Here is a 15,727-nt window from a genome sequence, read left to right on the forward strand (position 1 = left end):
GCGCTCGCGCCAATATCAAACAAGTGAAGATGTTCGTGTGTGTTCACGTCGAACTAGCGGTGGCGGGCGCGATGTCAAGTAAGATCAACCAGTTTGAGCCAGTTTGAGCCAAACGCCCGCCTGGCGGCCAACGTGAACACAAATCGCCACGTCCCCGCGACCGCGCCCGCCACCGCGCCCGCGAGTTCCAACGTGAACAAGCACTAAAGTATACGTGGACAGTTTGTGGCGATATGTATTATATCTATATCTTTAATGGACAGTTCGGAACACTCTTAATATAAGGTACGTATTTTACATACATACATAAACTAGCTGACCCGCGCAACTTCGCTTGCGCCACATAAGAGAGAATGGGTCAGAATTTTCCATGTTTTTGTAACACTTTTTACTGTTACCTACTCTGCTCCTATTGGTCGTAGCGTGATGATCCATACTAATATTATAAATGCGAAAGTAACTCTGTCTGTCTGTCTGTCTGTCTGTCTGTCTGTCTGTCTGCTACTCAATCACGTCTAAACTACTGAACCAATTTGCATGAAATTTGGTATGGAGATATTTTGATACCCGAGAAAGGACATAGGCTACTTTTTACCCCGGGAAAATGACGCATTTCCCGGCAAAATTCAGAAAATTCAACGAAGTCGCGAAATATCAATGTTATAATGACATTGAATTAACAAAATTCCGTTGCCATGGCAACTGTTTTAATGGCGGATATGCCTTAGCGCGACTTCGTTATACTAAGAGATGTAAATAATTTTTGAGAATATTTTTCGTGAAAAAAAAGCATATTTTATATCATCACGCTACGACCAATAGGAGCAGAGTACCTAACAGTAAAAAGTGTTACAAAAACATGGAAAATTCTGACCCATCCTCTCTTATGTGACGCAAGCGAAGTTGCGCGGGTCAGCTAGTATAAAATATGCTTTTTTTTCACGAAAAATATTCTCAAAATGATTTATATCTCTTAGTATAACGAAGTCGCGCTAAGACATATCCGCCATTAAAACAGTTGCCATGGCAACGGAATTTTGTTAATTCAATGTCATTATAATATTGTTTTTTCGCGACTTCGTTGACTTTTCTGAATTTTCCCGGGAAATGCGTCATTTTCCCGGGGTAAAAAGTAGCCTATGTCCTTTCTCGGGTATCAAAATATCTCCATACCAAATTTCATGCAAATTGGTTCAGTAGTTTAGACGTGATTGAGTAGCAGACAGACAGACAGACAGACAGACAGACAGACAGAGTTACTTTCGCATTTATAATATTAGTATGGATTAATTCACGCCTTCTTTCCGTAGGGGTAGGCAGAGACTAGAGAGAACACCACTTGGTACCTTATAGTATCCTTACAAACTTAATTTACCAAATTAGGAAATGTCGAAAGACTTCGTGTATACTTCCGAAAACATTTCACAGGGAAATAAAAATTCATTTAAACAATAACGTATATTTATTAAGTAATCAATTGAGTAGAAAATTAGAGTTAACAATATATTTTTATAAATTACGATGTTATTCTTTCTTATGATCGCAAGTGACGACGTAGATCGGTGGCGCCGGCAGTAAATACACAGGTTGAGAATCTGAAAATAATTAAATAGAAACCTTTATCATTATCTATATAAATGAAAAAGAATCAAAGAAATTTATTTACGCGCATGACTTTTCAACAAAATAGGATAATTATTTTTACGATGCAACGAATGTTGGTGAGTTCTTTTTAAATTTAATTTAATTAGGCTGGTTTATATGTATTATTTTGCTAAGGTTTGTTCGGTGTGATCCAGGCGAAGTCGGGCGTTCGTAGACTACAAAATAGATAGATATTTTCATCGAAATCTTACCACAGATATTATTGCAATGATTCTTCAAGTTGTCCAGAGAGCCGTGATGATCTGACTCTTGTTTGCTGTGAAAAAAAAAACGTAGGTTATAGTTAAGTGCGTTAACTTTACGACATTGATAAAGGTGCTCATCTATTTGCGGAAGAACAAAGGCAAGTTAAATAAAGATTTTAACATGATTTTATTAATATTTAAGACTATTTTGTAGTTATAGTATACCATTTTTCAGATTTCATTGTTATTTTTTTTAAATAATGGTTAAACTAAATCATAAAGTATTTCTTTCCAACCAGGTATTGCCATACGAGTTGTTAAACACGAAAAATAAACCATTGCGTCGAGAGTAAGTTCGGTTCCCACACGGAACAATTATTAATGCGATCAACAAATAGATCAACAATTTCGGGTCTGATTGTACTTTGTGTCCGTTGTTTGTACGTTTGTATAAGTCCCCGTGACATAAGAGCAATACTTAGTGCGGGAGTGATCTTTAAAAAAATGCTAGAAATCTAACCAATTTTATATTTTAACTTACCATTGGTCACCCAAGTTATTCAAAGACCTCGACAACGGGCAATGTATGGCCACATTTTGCAAATCAGCCAGCGAGCAAGCTTGCCTTAGCCTAGCCACTAACTTATGCGGAATCGTCAAACTTTGACAACTAGACGAACAATCACTCCCACCATGAACACATTTACTATTCAAACCGCCATTTTCACATTTTTCATTATCAATTGTTTCAACATTAATTTTCGGAATGTTTTTTTCACTGTCACTTTGACAGCTGCAATTCCCGCCATTTGTAGAATTGCCAGCATTGTCACCGGAATTGGTGTGTCGTTCGGTAATTTGTACCGATCGATGTATGTTTGGGTCTGAAGCATATTGGCCGTATTTTTCAGTAAAATGTACAGTTTTCTTGTGTTTTAGTAGAGAATGTTGATATTGTCCGCGCCTGTTTGGTGCGGGGGAGTGACTTGGTGAACGGTTAGGTGATGTGTAAGCTGATGATGTTTGCTGTGGTTTTGCTTTGCAATTTTTCAGCTCGTATTCTGTTGCTATCGCTTCGAAAACCTGGAAAAATAAATTTAAAAAATTTACTTATCTGATGAATTGAAGTTTGAACTGTTTTAAACAGTTTATTAGATACTAGCTGACCCGCGCAACTTCGTTTGCGTCACATAAGAGAATCATAATTTTCCCCGTTTTTGTAACATTTTTCACTGGTACTCTGCTCCTATGGGTTGTAGCGTGATGATATATAGCCTATAGCCTTGCTCGATAAATGGGCTATCTAACACTGAAAGAATTTTTCAAATCGGACCAGTAGTTTCTGAGATTAGCGCGTTCAAACAAACAAACAAACAAACAAACAAACAAACAAACAAACAAACAAACAAACAAACAAACAAACAAACTCTTCAGCTTTATAATATTAGTATAGATTGATGCTGTAATAGAGCGCATAAATATTTTTTTTTTTTTACATAAAAGTTTACTAAATTCATTATTCATTAGCTTACATTTTAGTCAGTATGTGATTATACTTTGTGCACCTGATTAAGGCAACAAGCCGCAGCTTAGTAATTGAAACATAAATACATGAAACGTAGATAATGAAATGACTTCGTTGCATTATGTCTTCCTCACACAGATTATTTTAAAATGGCGTTAATATGTGTTATAAGTAACGAATATCAGATCTATTATTATAAAATGACTGTTATTACTATTGTTTACCTGTTCAGCTACTAAGTTCCTCGCGTACGGCGACGCTCGCGACGGTAACATTTCTCTGCAGAGAGCACAGCGCTCCAGCCGCGTCCAACATGCTGAAAAATATTTAATAACGATATAAATAGTATAGAAGCATGCATTAGAAAATATTGGAAATAAATTTTAGTCCACGAAAATTATATGAGGAAATATTTTTAAAAACATATTTTCAACAGTTAACGAAGGAACGTAGATTCCACATTTAGTCGGCGTGGTGGAGTTAAGTCTTAGCTTTACAATGACGTCATAGTATTAGGCCGCGGAAAAAGTCTTTTCGCATTATAGTATGTATGAAATTGTAATAAAATCTTTTATCTACACAAAACAGCTCGACATTTGTGTACCTCACGAGCTCACTGAAAGAAACCTAATGAACCGTGTACTCATTTGTGATTGTTGAAGCCAAAAAGATTTATTACAAGTTCATACATACTATGATGCGAAAAGACTTTTTCCCAGACCTTATACTCACATTCGCAGTAGATGTGTGACCTGGCACAAGTGAGTGGTTTGGTGGCAGTGGAGTGACACACGGAGCACGCGAGCGCCTTCACGACGCCGGCGAGGGCGCGGCGGGACTTCTCCCCGCGGGCGCCGCCGCCGCAGCTCCAGAGTAACTGGGAGTTAGGGGATATATTATTGTGAGATCAATCCATACTTAATATTATAAATGCGAAAGTAACTCTGTCTGTCTGCTACTCATACACGTCTAAACTACTGAACCAATTTGCATGATATGGAGATATTTTGATACCCGAGAAAGGACATAGGCTACTTTTTACCCCGGGAAAATGACGCATTTCCATGGGAAAATTCAGGTGGCGGACGAAGTCGCAAGTAAAAGCTAGTTTTTTATATATCAAATTGGACATAATCAAACTTTTCTGCGATCATCAAATCATCGCTCAATAACACGCATGCTAGTAGGATATGATCCACATTGCTAATACCTCCGGATCATCTTTAGGATCAACTCCGCAGTTCCACACGAGCAGCGACACTCCACGACTCGAGCCATCGCCTCTGATCACACCAGCTACCTGACCGACCTGGAAATAACAAACATTATCGTTTAATACATCTTTATATATATATAATTCTTCTGTAAGTGTGTATGTCACTGAACTTCTCTTAAACGACTGGACCGATTTTAATGAAATTTATGTGTGTATTCAAGGGGATCTGAGAATGGTTTAGATTATTAAAAAAAGGTTAAAATTTTCAAATTAAAGACGTGTAGACAGGACAACGTCTGTCGGGTCCGCTAGTACATAAATTAAAATCAACGCCTTCGTCCCAAGCTATCTGCTGCGATCCTTAGAAAATTCTCAATATTTACACTGTCTCCTGTAGGACAATTTTTTATATCTTATAAATTAAACTTCCATGTCACAATGTTAGTTACGGTCCTCCGAAACAGCTTGACCGATTCTCATGAAATTTTGTGAGCATATTGAGTATTGGCCAACATCTATTTTTCATACCCCATATTTTTCGGTTAAGTCATGGTAGTATCAAAATCTATACTGCCGAGATTTAGATATTTTGACTTAATTTTCTCCTACTCTGTCATAGAGTATGTCGATAATCCCCTTTAGAGACCCTTAGAATTGCTTTCGTTATATCGCATTTTGTTAAAGAGATACTTATTAGAGAAATCTCAAGAGAAGTCTACTTCAGTTACTTCCATAGTGTCATGTCTTATGGAATTTTGCTCTGGGGTAATGCTGCCGACATCCAAACCATCTTTGTGCTGCAGAAGAGGGCTATTCGTGCAATTTATAACTTAGGCAGTAGACATTCACTAAGGGAAAAATTTAAGGAGATAAATATATTGACGGTGGCAGGTCAATATATATATGAAAACCTAATTTATGTACACAAAAATATAACACATTTCAAGAAAAAGAGCGATATACATAGCATTAATACACGAAACAAAAATAAACTTGTTATTCCAGCCACTAGGCTCCAAAAAATAAACAAATCCTTCAGAGGTCAATGTGTGCGATTCTACAATAAAATCCCTAGTGAAATCAAAAATTTAAGCCTCAATAAATTTAAATTAGTTATTAAACGCAACTTATGTTTAAAAGGCTATTATACTGTTAAAGATTATTTGGACGATAATAAAGCTTGGGACTGTGCTGCTTCTACCAAGTCTGTTTCAAATAATGTACTAATGTTTTAATGTACAATGTTTTACTGTGTCCTACCAATAAGTTTCCTTTTGAAGATTATTACAATTTTTATTAGCTTAAATTTTAAATTAGATTTATTTACAGCTTTTTTTTGAGTGTACACAGTAAATCATCAAATCATCTTGTATCAAGCAAATTGACATTTTAAAAGAGCAAGCCGTGAGTTTCTTGCCGTTTCTTCTCACGAGCAACCAGCTTTTCCGAAACGGACAAAAGAAATACAAATACGTGACTATTTCAAATACTTTGTAAAAAGTTTACGAAATAAAGGATATTTTGAATTTGAATTTGAATTTGAAAGTATATAGGAGGGATAAAATTTACCGGCATTCCAAGCAAGTCTTTTCCATCAGCTTGCAGAAGACAGTCACCAGTCTTCAGACCTGCGGCGTCAGCTCTTGAATTTGGAGTCACTTCCCGAACCTGGATAAAGAAAAACATATTACTTTTCTATCGATTCTTCCTTAACATTACATGTACTCCTACGGGAAATCACAATCACTAAGAATTTCTGACAGAAAAATCTCAAAAAAAATTATTCTCCTTCTATTCATTATTTTGTTTGCCAAAGTTTAATTCGAGTAATATAACTGACTAGAGGCCGCCTGCGACTTCGTCCGCGTGTAAATCCCGATCCCTCGGGAACTCCGGGATAAAAAACCTATGTGTTATTCTGGATTTTCAGCTACCTACATACCAAATTTCATTGTAATCGGTTCTGTAGTATTTGCGTGAAAGAGTAACAAACATACATCCTCACAAACTTTCGCATTTATAATATTAGTAGGATTGTTTGTGTGTCCTTTGCTAATACTAACAGTATGAATAGATATTCTTAGATACTTACCCATGGATAAGGGTCCCATAACGTCCTCGTCAGTCGAAAACCAAGACCTTCTCCCTCATCTTCTGGCAGGTCTAACTGAAATAACGAAACAATCAAGTATTATAGCACCTAATATATGTATACTTCTATACTAATATTATAAAGCTGAAGAGTTTGTTTGTTTGTTTGAACGCGCTAATCTCAGGAACTACTGGTCCGATTTGAAAAATTCTTTCAGTGTAAGTGTCGTTACATTTTTACTAGTACTCTGCTCGTATTTGTCGTAGCGTGATGATATATAGCCTATAGCCTTCCTCGATAAATGGGCTATCTAACACTGAGAGAATTTTTCAAATCGGACCAGTAGTTCCTGAGATTAGCGCGCTCAAACAAACAAACTCTTCAGCTTTATAATATTAGTATAGATTAAACAGGTATAACATGAGATCATAGCGAGTAAGGTGAATTATAAGATGGATGTAAGTAGTTTACGACAAGATCGTGTCAAGCATATAACCTTCACTGTTTAACATTTATATCTTATTTTCCTTATTTATAGTGATTTGTTGTTTATTTTATTGTTTTATATCGATTTGTATTAAAGTTATTAGTTTTATTGAAGTTTAGACGAGTCCCTGTAGCTTTATCTACGTTTATTATAGTGAGGGTTGCCATCCGTCCGGGTTTCCCCGGATTCGTCCTAGTTTAGAGGGCATCCTGGGAGCGTCCGGGGAAGGTTTCATTTGTAGACCGGGTTTTAAAAAAGTAATAAATCAAAAAAGTTTTGGCCGCCCGCGAGTCATGCACTATGCTCGCACACTACGATCAACCGACGAACCAAGTATATTCACCGTTCCCCCACTCCTCTCGTCGCGGTTGCTCTTCTTGTTGAAATGTCCGGCTTTCGGACTCTTAAATCCGGGGTTTTATTTATTTATTTATTAACTTCATATACAAAATGTATAATGGCGGACTTAATGCCAATGGCATTCTCTACCAGTCAACCTACGGGTGATGCAGAGATAAGAAGAAGTAGGTGTATAATAGAAGTGAAGGAGTGAGTTGAGCAAAATAAACAAATAGTTAAGAAAGATTAAAATGGAAAGAAGTATACAAAAATACATAAATATTGATAAACACACATAGCTACATACATACAAAATATAATACTAGGTACATAAATAAATACGTTATAATACATATTATTATTAGGTATTATAAATTATAAAACATGGAAAATAATAGAAACCTATATAAATACCATAAATATATACCAATAAACTATGATAAAAGTGATGATTCTGCGACTTTGTTCAGCAAGAGATCCCGAACTTTGGCCTTGAATGCCAGACGGTTAGTGGACGCCCTGATTTCGAAGGGGAGTGCATTCCATAATAGAATAGACTGAACAGGGAAGGAGGAGTTAACAAAACCAGAGGTGTGGGAGGGGCAAAGAAGAAGAAGATTGTTTGAAGAACGGAGATGGCGATTGTGGTTATCGCACAAGTATTGAAAGTGGGGAGTCAGGTAGGCTGGGGGGGTGGGGGAGCCGAGAAGGGAGAAAAGTGTTGTAAGAGCCCGTAAGTTACGGCGCTCACGGATTGGCAGCCACCTGAGTTGGGAGCGATAGGAAGAGACATGATCATACTTTCGAAGGTTAAAGATAAATCGAATGCAATTGTTAAGAAGCCGGTCAAGTTTATTGAGGAGATCTGCATTCAGGTCAAAGTAACACACATCACCATAGTCGATTAAAGGGATAATCAAGGTTTGTACAAGCATTGTTTTTGTCCTGGATGGCAGAAAGTTCTTAAGGCGATATAGGGCTCGCAAAGTACAGGTAACCCTACGACAAACATTTGCCACTTGGTCTCTCCAGCTAAGAGTGGAATCGATGTAGAGGCCAAGGTTTTTAACATGGGATGATACATGTATTGTGGTGCCATTAAACAAGATTGGAGGCATTTGCACATCCTTTAACCGGCTAATACTCCTAGGACTGCCTACCACAATGGCTTGGCACTTGGCAGGATTAACAACCAGGCCAAACCTCTCTGACCAGTTCCTGATGTGATCAAGGTCAGTATTAACCGAGTCAATCGTCGTGGATATTGAGTCCACGGTTCCTTGTGAGTAAAGCTGCAAGTCGTCGGCATACAGATGATACGAACACTGAAGGTTGTAAGTTACATGGTTAATAAAAAAAGAAAATAAAAGAGGGGAGAGGATGCCGCCTTGAGGAACGCCAGAGTCGAGTTCACACCAGATCGATGATGATTCACCGACACGAACCGACTGCCGGCGTCCTTGAAGATAACTTGAAAACCAATCTAGAACTCCGGAAGACATGTTAAGATGGGAAAGGATGGAGAGGAGAATATCGTGACTGACGGTATTGAAGGCGTTCGAGAAATCTACCAAAGCCATCACTGTGACCTTAGTGTCCTCCATGCCCGCCCTTATATCGCCAGTCACTTTGAGGAGTGCAGTTGTAGTGCTGTGACCTGGTCTGAATCCCGATTGCATCGGATTGAGCAGATTATTTGTGAGTACAAATTGTAATAATTGCTTGTGTACACAGGCCTCCAGCACTTTGGATAGGAATGGGAGAATAGAAATGGGCCGAAAGTTAATAGGAAGTGTAGGGTTAGAGTTTTTGGGTAGAGGGATAACATGAGCTTTACGCCACTGGGATGGGAAGGAGCAAGATTCAAGTGAAAAATTTATAATGTGGGAAATGGCGGGGAGAAGAAAATCCAATACGGCGACGATCATGCGTCGACTGACGTTATCAGCGCCTACCGCATTGGATTTAATTGACAGGATTATCTTATGAATATCTTCCGAAGTCACTTGGGAAAAGGTGAAGGGATGAAGATTGGGTCGTGGCAATTTGTTTAGCATACGAACAGTCTCGCACTTGGTTTGGTGATCCAGTGGTAAAGAGGTGGAGAAATGTTGATTAAGGTCATCCAAACCAACTGTGCACTGTGAGTTGTTGCCCTGCCGTTTGCCAATACCCAGCGTTCCAAGGAACCTCCAGATATCAGCTGGGGAAGAAGAAGAGAGATTATTGAGAATGTGCTGGCGTTTGGCATTACGTATCATCTGATTGCACCGATTCCTTGCAACCTTAAACCGGACCCAGTGTTCGTCACAACGGTCTTTCTTAAATGTAATAAATGCCCTATTCCTACGCCTCATAGCCATACGAACTCCTCTGGTCATCCAGGGAGCGGGTGGACGTTTAAGCTTCACCTTTTTCACAGGTGCATGTGTGTCGTATAAACCGATAACAGCGTCGTTAAAAAGCGCAACCTTCTCATCGATCGTTGGTGCAGCTTTTAGTCGGTCCCAGTTTATCCTTGCTGCATCAAGACGTAAATTGTCAACGTCCATCCGCCCGAAACAACGCCTATACAGAACCTTAGGGGAGGATTTAGGAAGCTTTAGGATGTAGGAGGCGAAAATGAGGTCGTGGTGGGAGAAACCTGGAGCAGGGTATTGGCCAAAGGTTGAGACGAAGGAGGGAGTAGCGGTGATCATTAAATCCAGCCAGGTGTCTTCGCCTTGCGTGTTGTGATGAGTGGCTTGCACAGGTAATATATGGAGACCGGCGGACTTAATGATTTCGAGCAGCTTGCGGGAACGAGGCGAACCGTGGGAAAGGAGATCAGTGTTGAAGTCGCCCATGATGATGGTGTGGGAATATTTAGACCCTAAAGATTCCAGCACCGAATCGATGCTGGAGAAGTAGTCAATGGACGGTGGGCAGTACACAACGCCAAGAAGGACTTTGGCTCCTTTGACTCGAACCTCAAGAAACAGATATTCAGCGGAAGCAGAGTAGTTGGGACAAGAAGAATTTACGATTCTGTACGGAAGGTCGCATCTAACGTAGATTGCAACACCACCCCCCCTCCTGTCAATACGATCGTTGCGAATGAGTGTGAATCCAGGAAGAGGGTAAGAAGAAGAAGAGAGGTGAGGTTTGAGCCAAGACTCCGAAATCAGGACGGCATGAACGTTGCTATTACTGAAAGCTTCCTGTAGTTCACTGTGGTGGCTAGGAATACTCTGAGCGTTTAAGTGACAGACGTTGAACAGATGTTTGTCAAGCGACAAATCAAACGTCTGCCGAACAAAATCACCCAGAGTTCCTGTTGCCGAGCAGAAGCTGTCGTTCGGGGAAGAGCAAGAGCTACCAGCAGATACAAATGAATTCTCATCATCACTTTGCATGGGAGAAGCGTAAAAAAAAAAATATATATATATATATATATACTAGAATAAAAAAAAAAAAAAAAAAAAAAACTACTTAACAAAAATAATATAAGAAGGAGGAAATAAAAATAATTGTAGCAGTGCAAATCTCTGCACCACCTGCCAGCCAACGTACACATTATAGAGAAAAAAAAAAGATACAAAGAAAGAGAAAAAAAAAAAACAAGCACAATTAAAGTGAAAAAAAAAACAAACAAGAATTAAACGTAATTTACATGGCAACACTGTCAACGTTGCGAACGAGAATGTCCGCTCACAAGTTGACAGCTGTCATGTGTCAGTCTGTCTGTCAGTCAATCGGCCAAGTAACAAAAATATAAAGAGGGTAAACATTAAACAAACACACATTATAGTCTCAAGATTGAGGTGATTTACGGTGACACAAACACAATGGCAATCAGGACATCACTCACTTGCGCGATTTCGAGCTGCCACCGGTCTTAGCCTGGGATGGAATAGCACCAGCCGCCTTTGGATGCCTAGAAATCAGGGCATTCAGCTCGTCGATTGTGGTGACTTTGTGTCGACTTCCATCGGCCACTTTGACGACAATTGTGCCATCCTGCGTCCAGCAATCTCGCATACCAAAATGCTGCCGCGCCTTGGCAAAGGTGATTTGGCGGGGCCTAGTCAGGAACTCCTTCACGGATACTGACGTCCCTCGCAGTTTTGCCTTGGCTCTCCATACTGAAGACCGGACTTCGGCATCTGCAAAACGTACCAGGACGGGACGATGGTGTTTACCTCCGGGAGCTCCAATCCGATGGCAGACTCTGATTGACGTGGACGCGATGTTGGTCATTCCCATCTTGCCGTGTAGGATGTCAATGGCAAGAGAATGACTGTCCACTTTGGTGGTCTCCGGTATCCCCAGGAACAGCAAATCCTTCCTCCGGTGTCTGGTCTCCATGGAGTCAACCAACCGCAAGCATTCGCCTATTTGCTGCCGAAGCAAGCTGAGTACACTGAACATAAGCTCCCGGAAGGTCCGGAACTCCTCAGCCACCTTCGCTACCGTGTCCTTGGCTGCACCAGTCTGCAACTGTGCCTCCAGCTCCGCCATCCTCTTGTTAAAGTTCTCCTCAAGCTTCGTCTGTGTTAGTTGTATGTCACTAAGTTGAGACATTTTGTGATGTGACTTGCAGATTTTGTAGAGTGCAGGTGTATAACTGGCAGGTGGTGTTTAATGTTGAGATTACACTACATATATTAAGTACTAATGTTGTAAGTACTGTAACTATATAATTTGATTTGAAAAATTTAAAATTAAACTAATAAATAAATTAAAATTAAATTAAAATATGTGGAGTAACTTTTTATGTGTCTACTTTTTTTGACACCTACCGCCCAAAAAAGCGCGTCTTGTCCGGTATTCCAAATTTTAGAGATGGCAACCCTAATTATAGTAATAATTCCGCTGCCGTGGGTGATCCGATCGTAGCGTGATGTTATTTAGCTCAAAACCCTGCTTTATGATGCTATGAACTAAAGTAATCCTACTTTTTATCAAAGTTCGGGCTCATTGTTGCTTTGAAATTTAAATAATACTAAGAATACACAGAAATAAGATAAAATAATCGTTTGATAAATTATTTTTGTTCTAGAAAACTAAAAGCAACAAAAAAATATTTTTTATTCAAAAATATGCACTGTAAGTTCAAAATGCCAAGCAAACGTTTAATTAAATAACAACATACATTTAATTTTATATAACAAAGATTTCGTTACACCTAACTATCCTTTTTTTCTAAGCTGCCAAGTCAAGAACCTTTTTGACATTGGATTGAAAAATAATAATTAAAAATATCAGCAGACTTAAATACTGTTATTAATCGCAATTAAAACAATTTGTTAATTTGAAATTTAAGGAAAACTTATAAAATTGCATTTGTACTGAATCTCTTCTTCTTATTTTAGGAATCTTCAACGCAATTCAAGGCTTTAATTGATAATAGTTAAGTAATTTCTTAAACTATTACGTTAGGAAGAAAATAAAAACAAAAATAAGGATTTTCCCTCCATAGTTATATTTTGATAAAAAAAGTCAATTTATACAAATCCACGTTCATTATTCGCGTAATCGTTCGGAAATGTTAATTTTATAACCGGTTATAATTTAAATTAAAGTTGTAAACAAAATACGGATGTAGAGAGATAATTTATGATCAAACTTAACTACTGAGAATTAAGAATTAGTATAACTTAATAATATTTGTTAAATACATTTATTGAGGGCATGCAAAGTCCCCAACCCGCACTTGGCCAGCGTGGTGGACTCAAGGTCTAACCCCTCCCTCATTACGGGAGGAGACCCTTGCCCAGCAGTGGGACAGTAATGGGTTAAATATATTTTTTATTTTATTTTATAACTTAATAATAATAGCAGTGATAGCCGAGTGGTATAAGTTGGTACCTCCCACGCAAGTGGTGTTCGAACCCGAGGCAACACACCAATGACTTTTCCAAATTATGTGTGTATTAGAAATAATTATCACTTGTTCCAACGGTGAAAGAAAACATCGTGAGAAAACCTTGCATGCCTAAAATTTATTTTGTTTAATACATTTATAGAGGGCATGCAAAGTCCCCAACCCGCACTTGGTCAGCGTGGTGGACTTAAGGCCTAATCCCTCCCTCGTTTGGGAGGAGACCCTTGCCCAGCAGTGGGACAGTAATGGGTTAAGTTTATTTTTATTTATAACTTAATGATAATAGCAGTGATAGCCGAGTGGTATAAGTTGATACTTCCCACGCAAGTGGTGTTCGAACCCGAGGCAACACACCTTTTCCAAATTATGTGTGTATTAGAAATAGTTATCACTTGTTCCAACGGTGGTAGATTCAGTAATTGTAACGACTATCATGTAAGTGTCAATATTTGGCAAACATCGTGATGCATCCTTGCATGCCTGAGCACCACCACGCATTTGACATTTGTCTACACAAATAGAGAAATAATACCGTTTTATATGTATACTGAGGTCTTACTGAGTGTCATACATTTTATTATTAAATAACTTATTTAAATGCTTTATAGTCAAATTTCGACTGCTGGGCGACAACTAGTTATAGTTACGCATTAATTGCAACATACTTTTAACCAATAATTACTTGAAAAGTAGTTCAAGGTCAAAGCTCTTTACAATCGTATAAAGCAACAAGGTTTGTCTCGAGAGCTTATACGAACAAATGTGAAGGTCGAAGCAAGGTTACGCGGAACTTTTGTATTTTGGCGCATCCGCGAATTATTAATGTCACCTAGCTTTTGCTCGCAACTTCGTCCGCGTGGTTTGTCAATTTTAATACTAACTTTCATCTCTTATTTTATCCCCTTGGAGGTAGAATTGATCAAAATCCTTTCTTAGCGGATGTCTACGTCATAACATGTACCTGCATGACAAATGTCAGCTCGATCCGTCCAGTGGTTTGTGCTGTGCGTTGATAGATCACTATGTCAGTCAGTCACCTCTGAGTTATATCTATTTAGACTAGCGGACTGCCCGGATTTCGTCTGAGTATAGATCAGTTTTATCCCGTTGATCTCATTCCCGTGGGAATTTTGATCCCATACAAAACCTTGTTCCGACAGTTACAAAGATTAAAAAAAACTTATTTAGTTTTAGTTGTTGAAAATCGTTGAATCGTGGTCGTGTTGGTCGTGTGCCAAAGATGTTCAAATCTTTGACATGAGTTAACTGTTGTTATGTTAAACAACAACCGTGACTTGTATCACGGAGACGCTCAGCTCAAACACTGCGTACATCTATGTAATGTTACTTAACACACTGATCGTTTACCGACCGGTGAGCGCTACTACAAGCGCCTTTCAACCCAAAAGGAACCCTCTAAAATGAAAGAAAGAGATACAATATACTTACAATTACTTCTCTTACTCCATCTGTGTACATTTCTTCTTCTGCGTTTGACGTTTCGGCCATTTTGTTTTAACTGTCACTTCACTAATAGTCCTTTATATTTATTTATTACTAGTTTATGAAAAGATTTCTTGAGGTAAAAAGTATCCTATGTGTTAATACAGGTTATAAACTATCTGTGTACCAAGTTTCGTTAGAGTCTGTGAAGTAGTTTTTTCGTGAAAGAGTAACAAACATACACACAAACTTTTGCAGTTATAATATTAGTAGGATTTAACTATCGACGGCCTCCGCGGCGCAGTGGTTATAGTCGCCACTGCCTCGGAAGGTTGTGATTTCGATTTCGACACGGGACAATTATTTGTGCGACCCACAAATAATTGTTTCGGGTCAGGTTATACTTTATCCGTTGTTTGTATGTTTGTAAAAGTCCCCGCGACAAAATTGGTATAACTATAATGTAAAGGGGCTCTGAATTATTATTTCCTTTTAAAGAGTGCGAGAGTCCGGTTAGTAACCTTCCAAAAGTGGAAAAAAGCGCGACGAATTAAAACTTCCTTTTTCTTAATCGGTAAAAAAATAGTATAACGGCTGTACAACTTTTTTTAAACACCAGCAAAAAAATCGCGACGAATTACTAAATTTCTTTTTTATAAATAGGTTAAAAAATAGTACAATTTTACACAGTTTAACAAATATTAATTTTAAATACTTTAAAAAGGTTTTCTTTATATATAAAAATAAAAGAAAACTCTTTTTATTTACGTTTCAAATCACGCACTCAATTTTAAAACACTGACACTATAAAACTTTTTTTACTAAATTATTTTATACAACTTTTTTATATAAAATGTTTATAAAACTCGTTTAGTATATAAGTATGTGTGTATTGGTATAGAGATTGAT

General features: G+C 38.2%; 1 protein-coding gene across 8 annotated transcripts; it reads right to left on the reverse strand.

Annotated features, from left to right (window-relative positions):
- Positions 1 to 1,438: 1,438 nt before the first annotated feature.
- LOC142985571 (uncharacterized) lies at positions 1,439 to 15,727 on the reverse strand. Of its 8 annotated transcripts, none has more exons than XM_076133812.1 (10): positions 15,587 to 15,727; positions 14,825 to 14,969; positions 6,684 to 6,758; positions 6,161 to 6,259; positions 4,586 to 4,684; positions 4,108 to 4,252; positions 3,600 to 3,691; positions 2,392 to 2,933; positions 1,857 to 1,921; positions 1,440 to 1,595 (listed from the first exon to the last, which is right to left on the reverse strand). In XM_076133812.1, exons 2-10 carry the CDS (start codon positions 14,882 to 14,884, stop codon positions 1,525 to 1,527), a joined length of 1,248 nt encoding a protein of 415 aa, XP_075989927.1. In that variant the 5' UTR covers positions 14,885 to 14,969; positions 15,587 to 15,727; the 3' UTR covers positions 1,440 to 1,524. The 8 variants fall into 8 exon arrangements, with proteins under 8 accessions (XP_075989929.1, XP_075989927.1, XP_075989921.1 ...); XM_076133806.1 differs by having other exon boundaries at positions 14,825 to 15,021; XM_076133810.1 differs by having other exon boundaries at positions 14,825 to 14,997; positions 15,587 to 15,721.

Source organism: Anticarsia gemmatalis, chromosome 30, assembly GCF_050436995.1.
Source record: "Anticarsia gemmatalis isolate Benzon Research Colony breed Stoneville strain chromosome 30, ilAntGemm2 primary, whole genome shotgun sequence".
Classification (NCBI taxonomy): Eukaryota; Metazoa; Arthropoda; class Insecta; order Lepidoptera; family Erebidae; genus Anticarsia; species Anticarsia gemmatalis.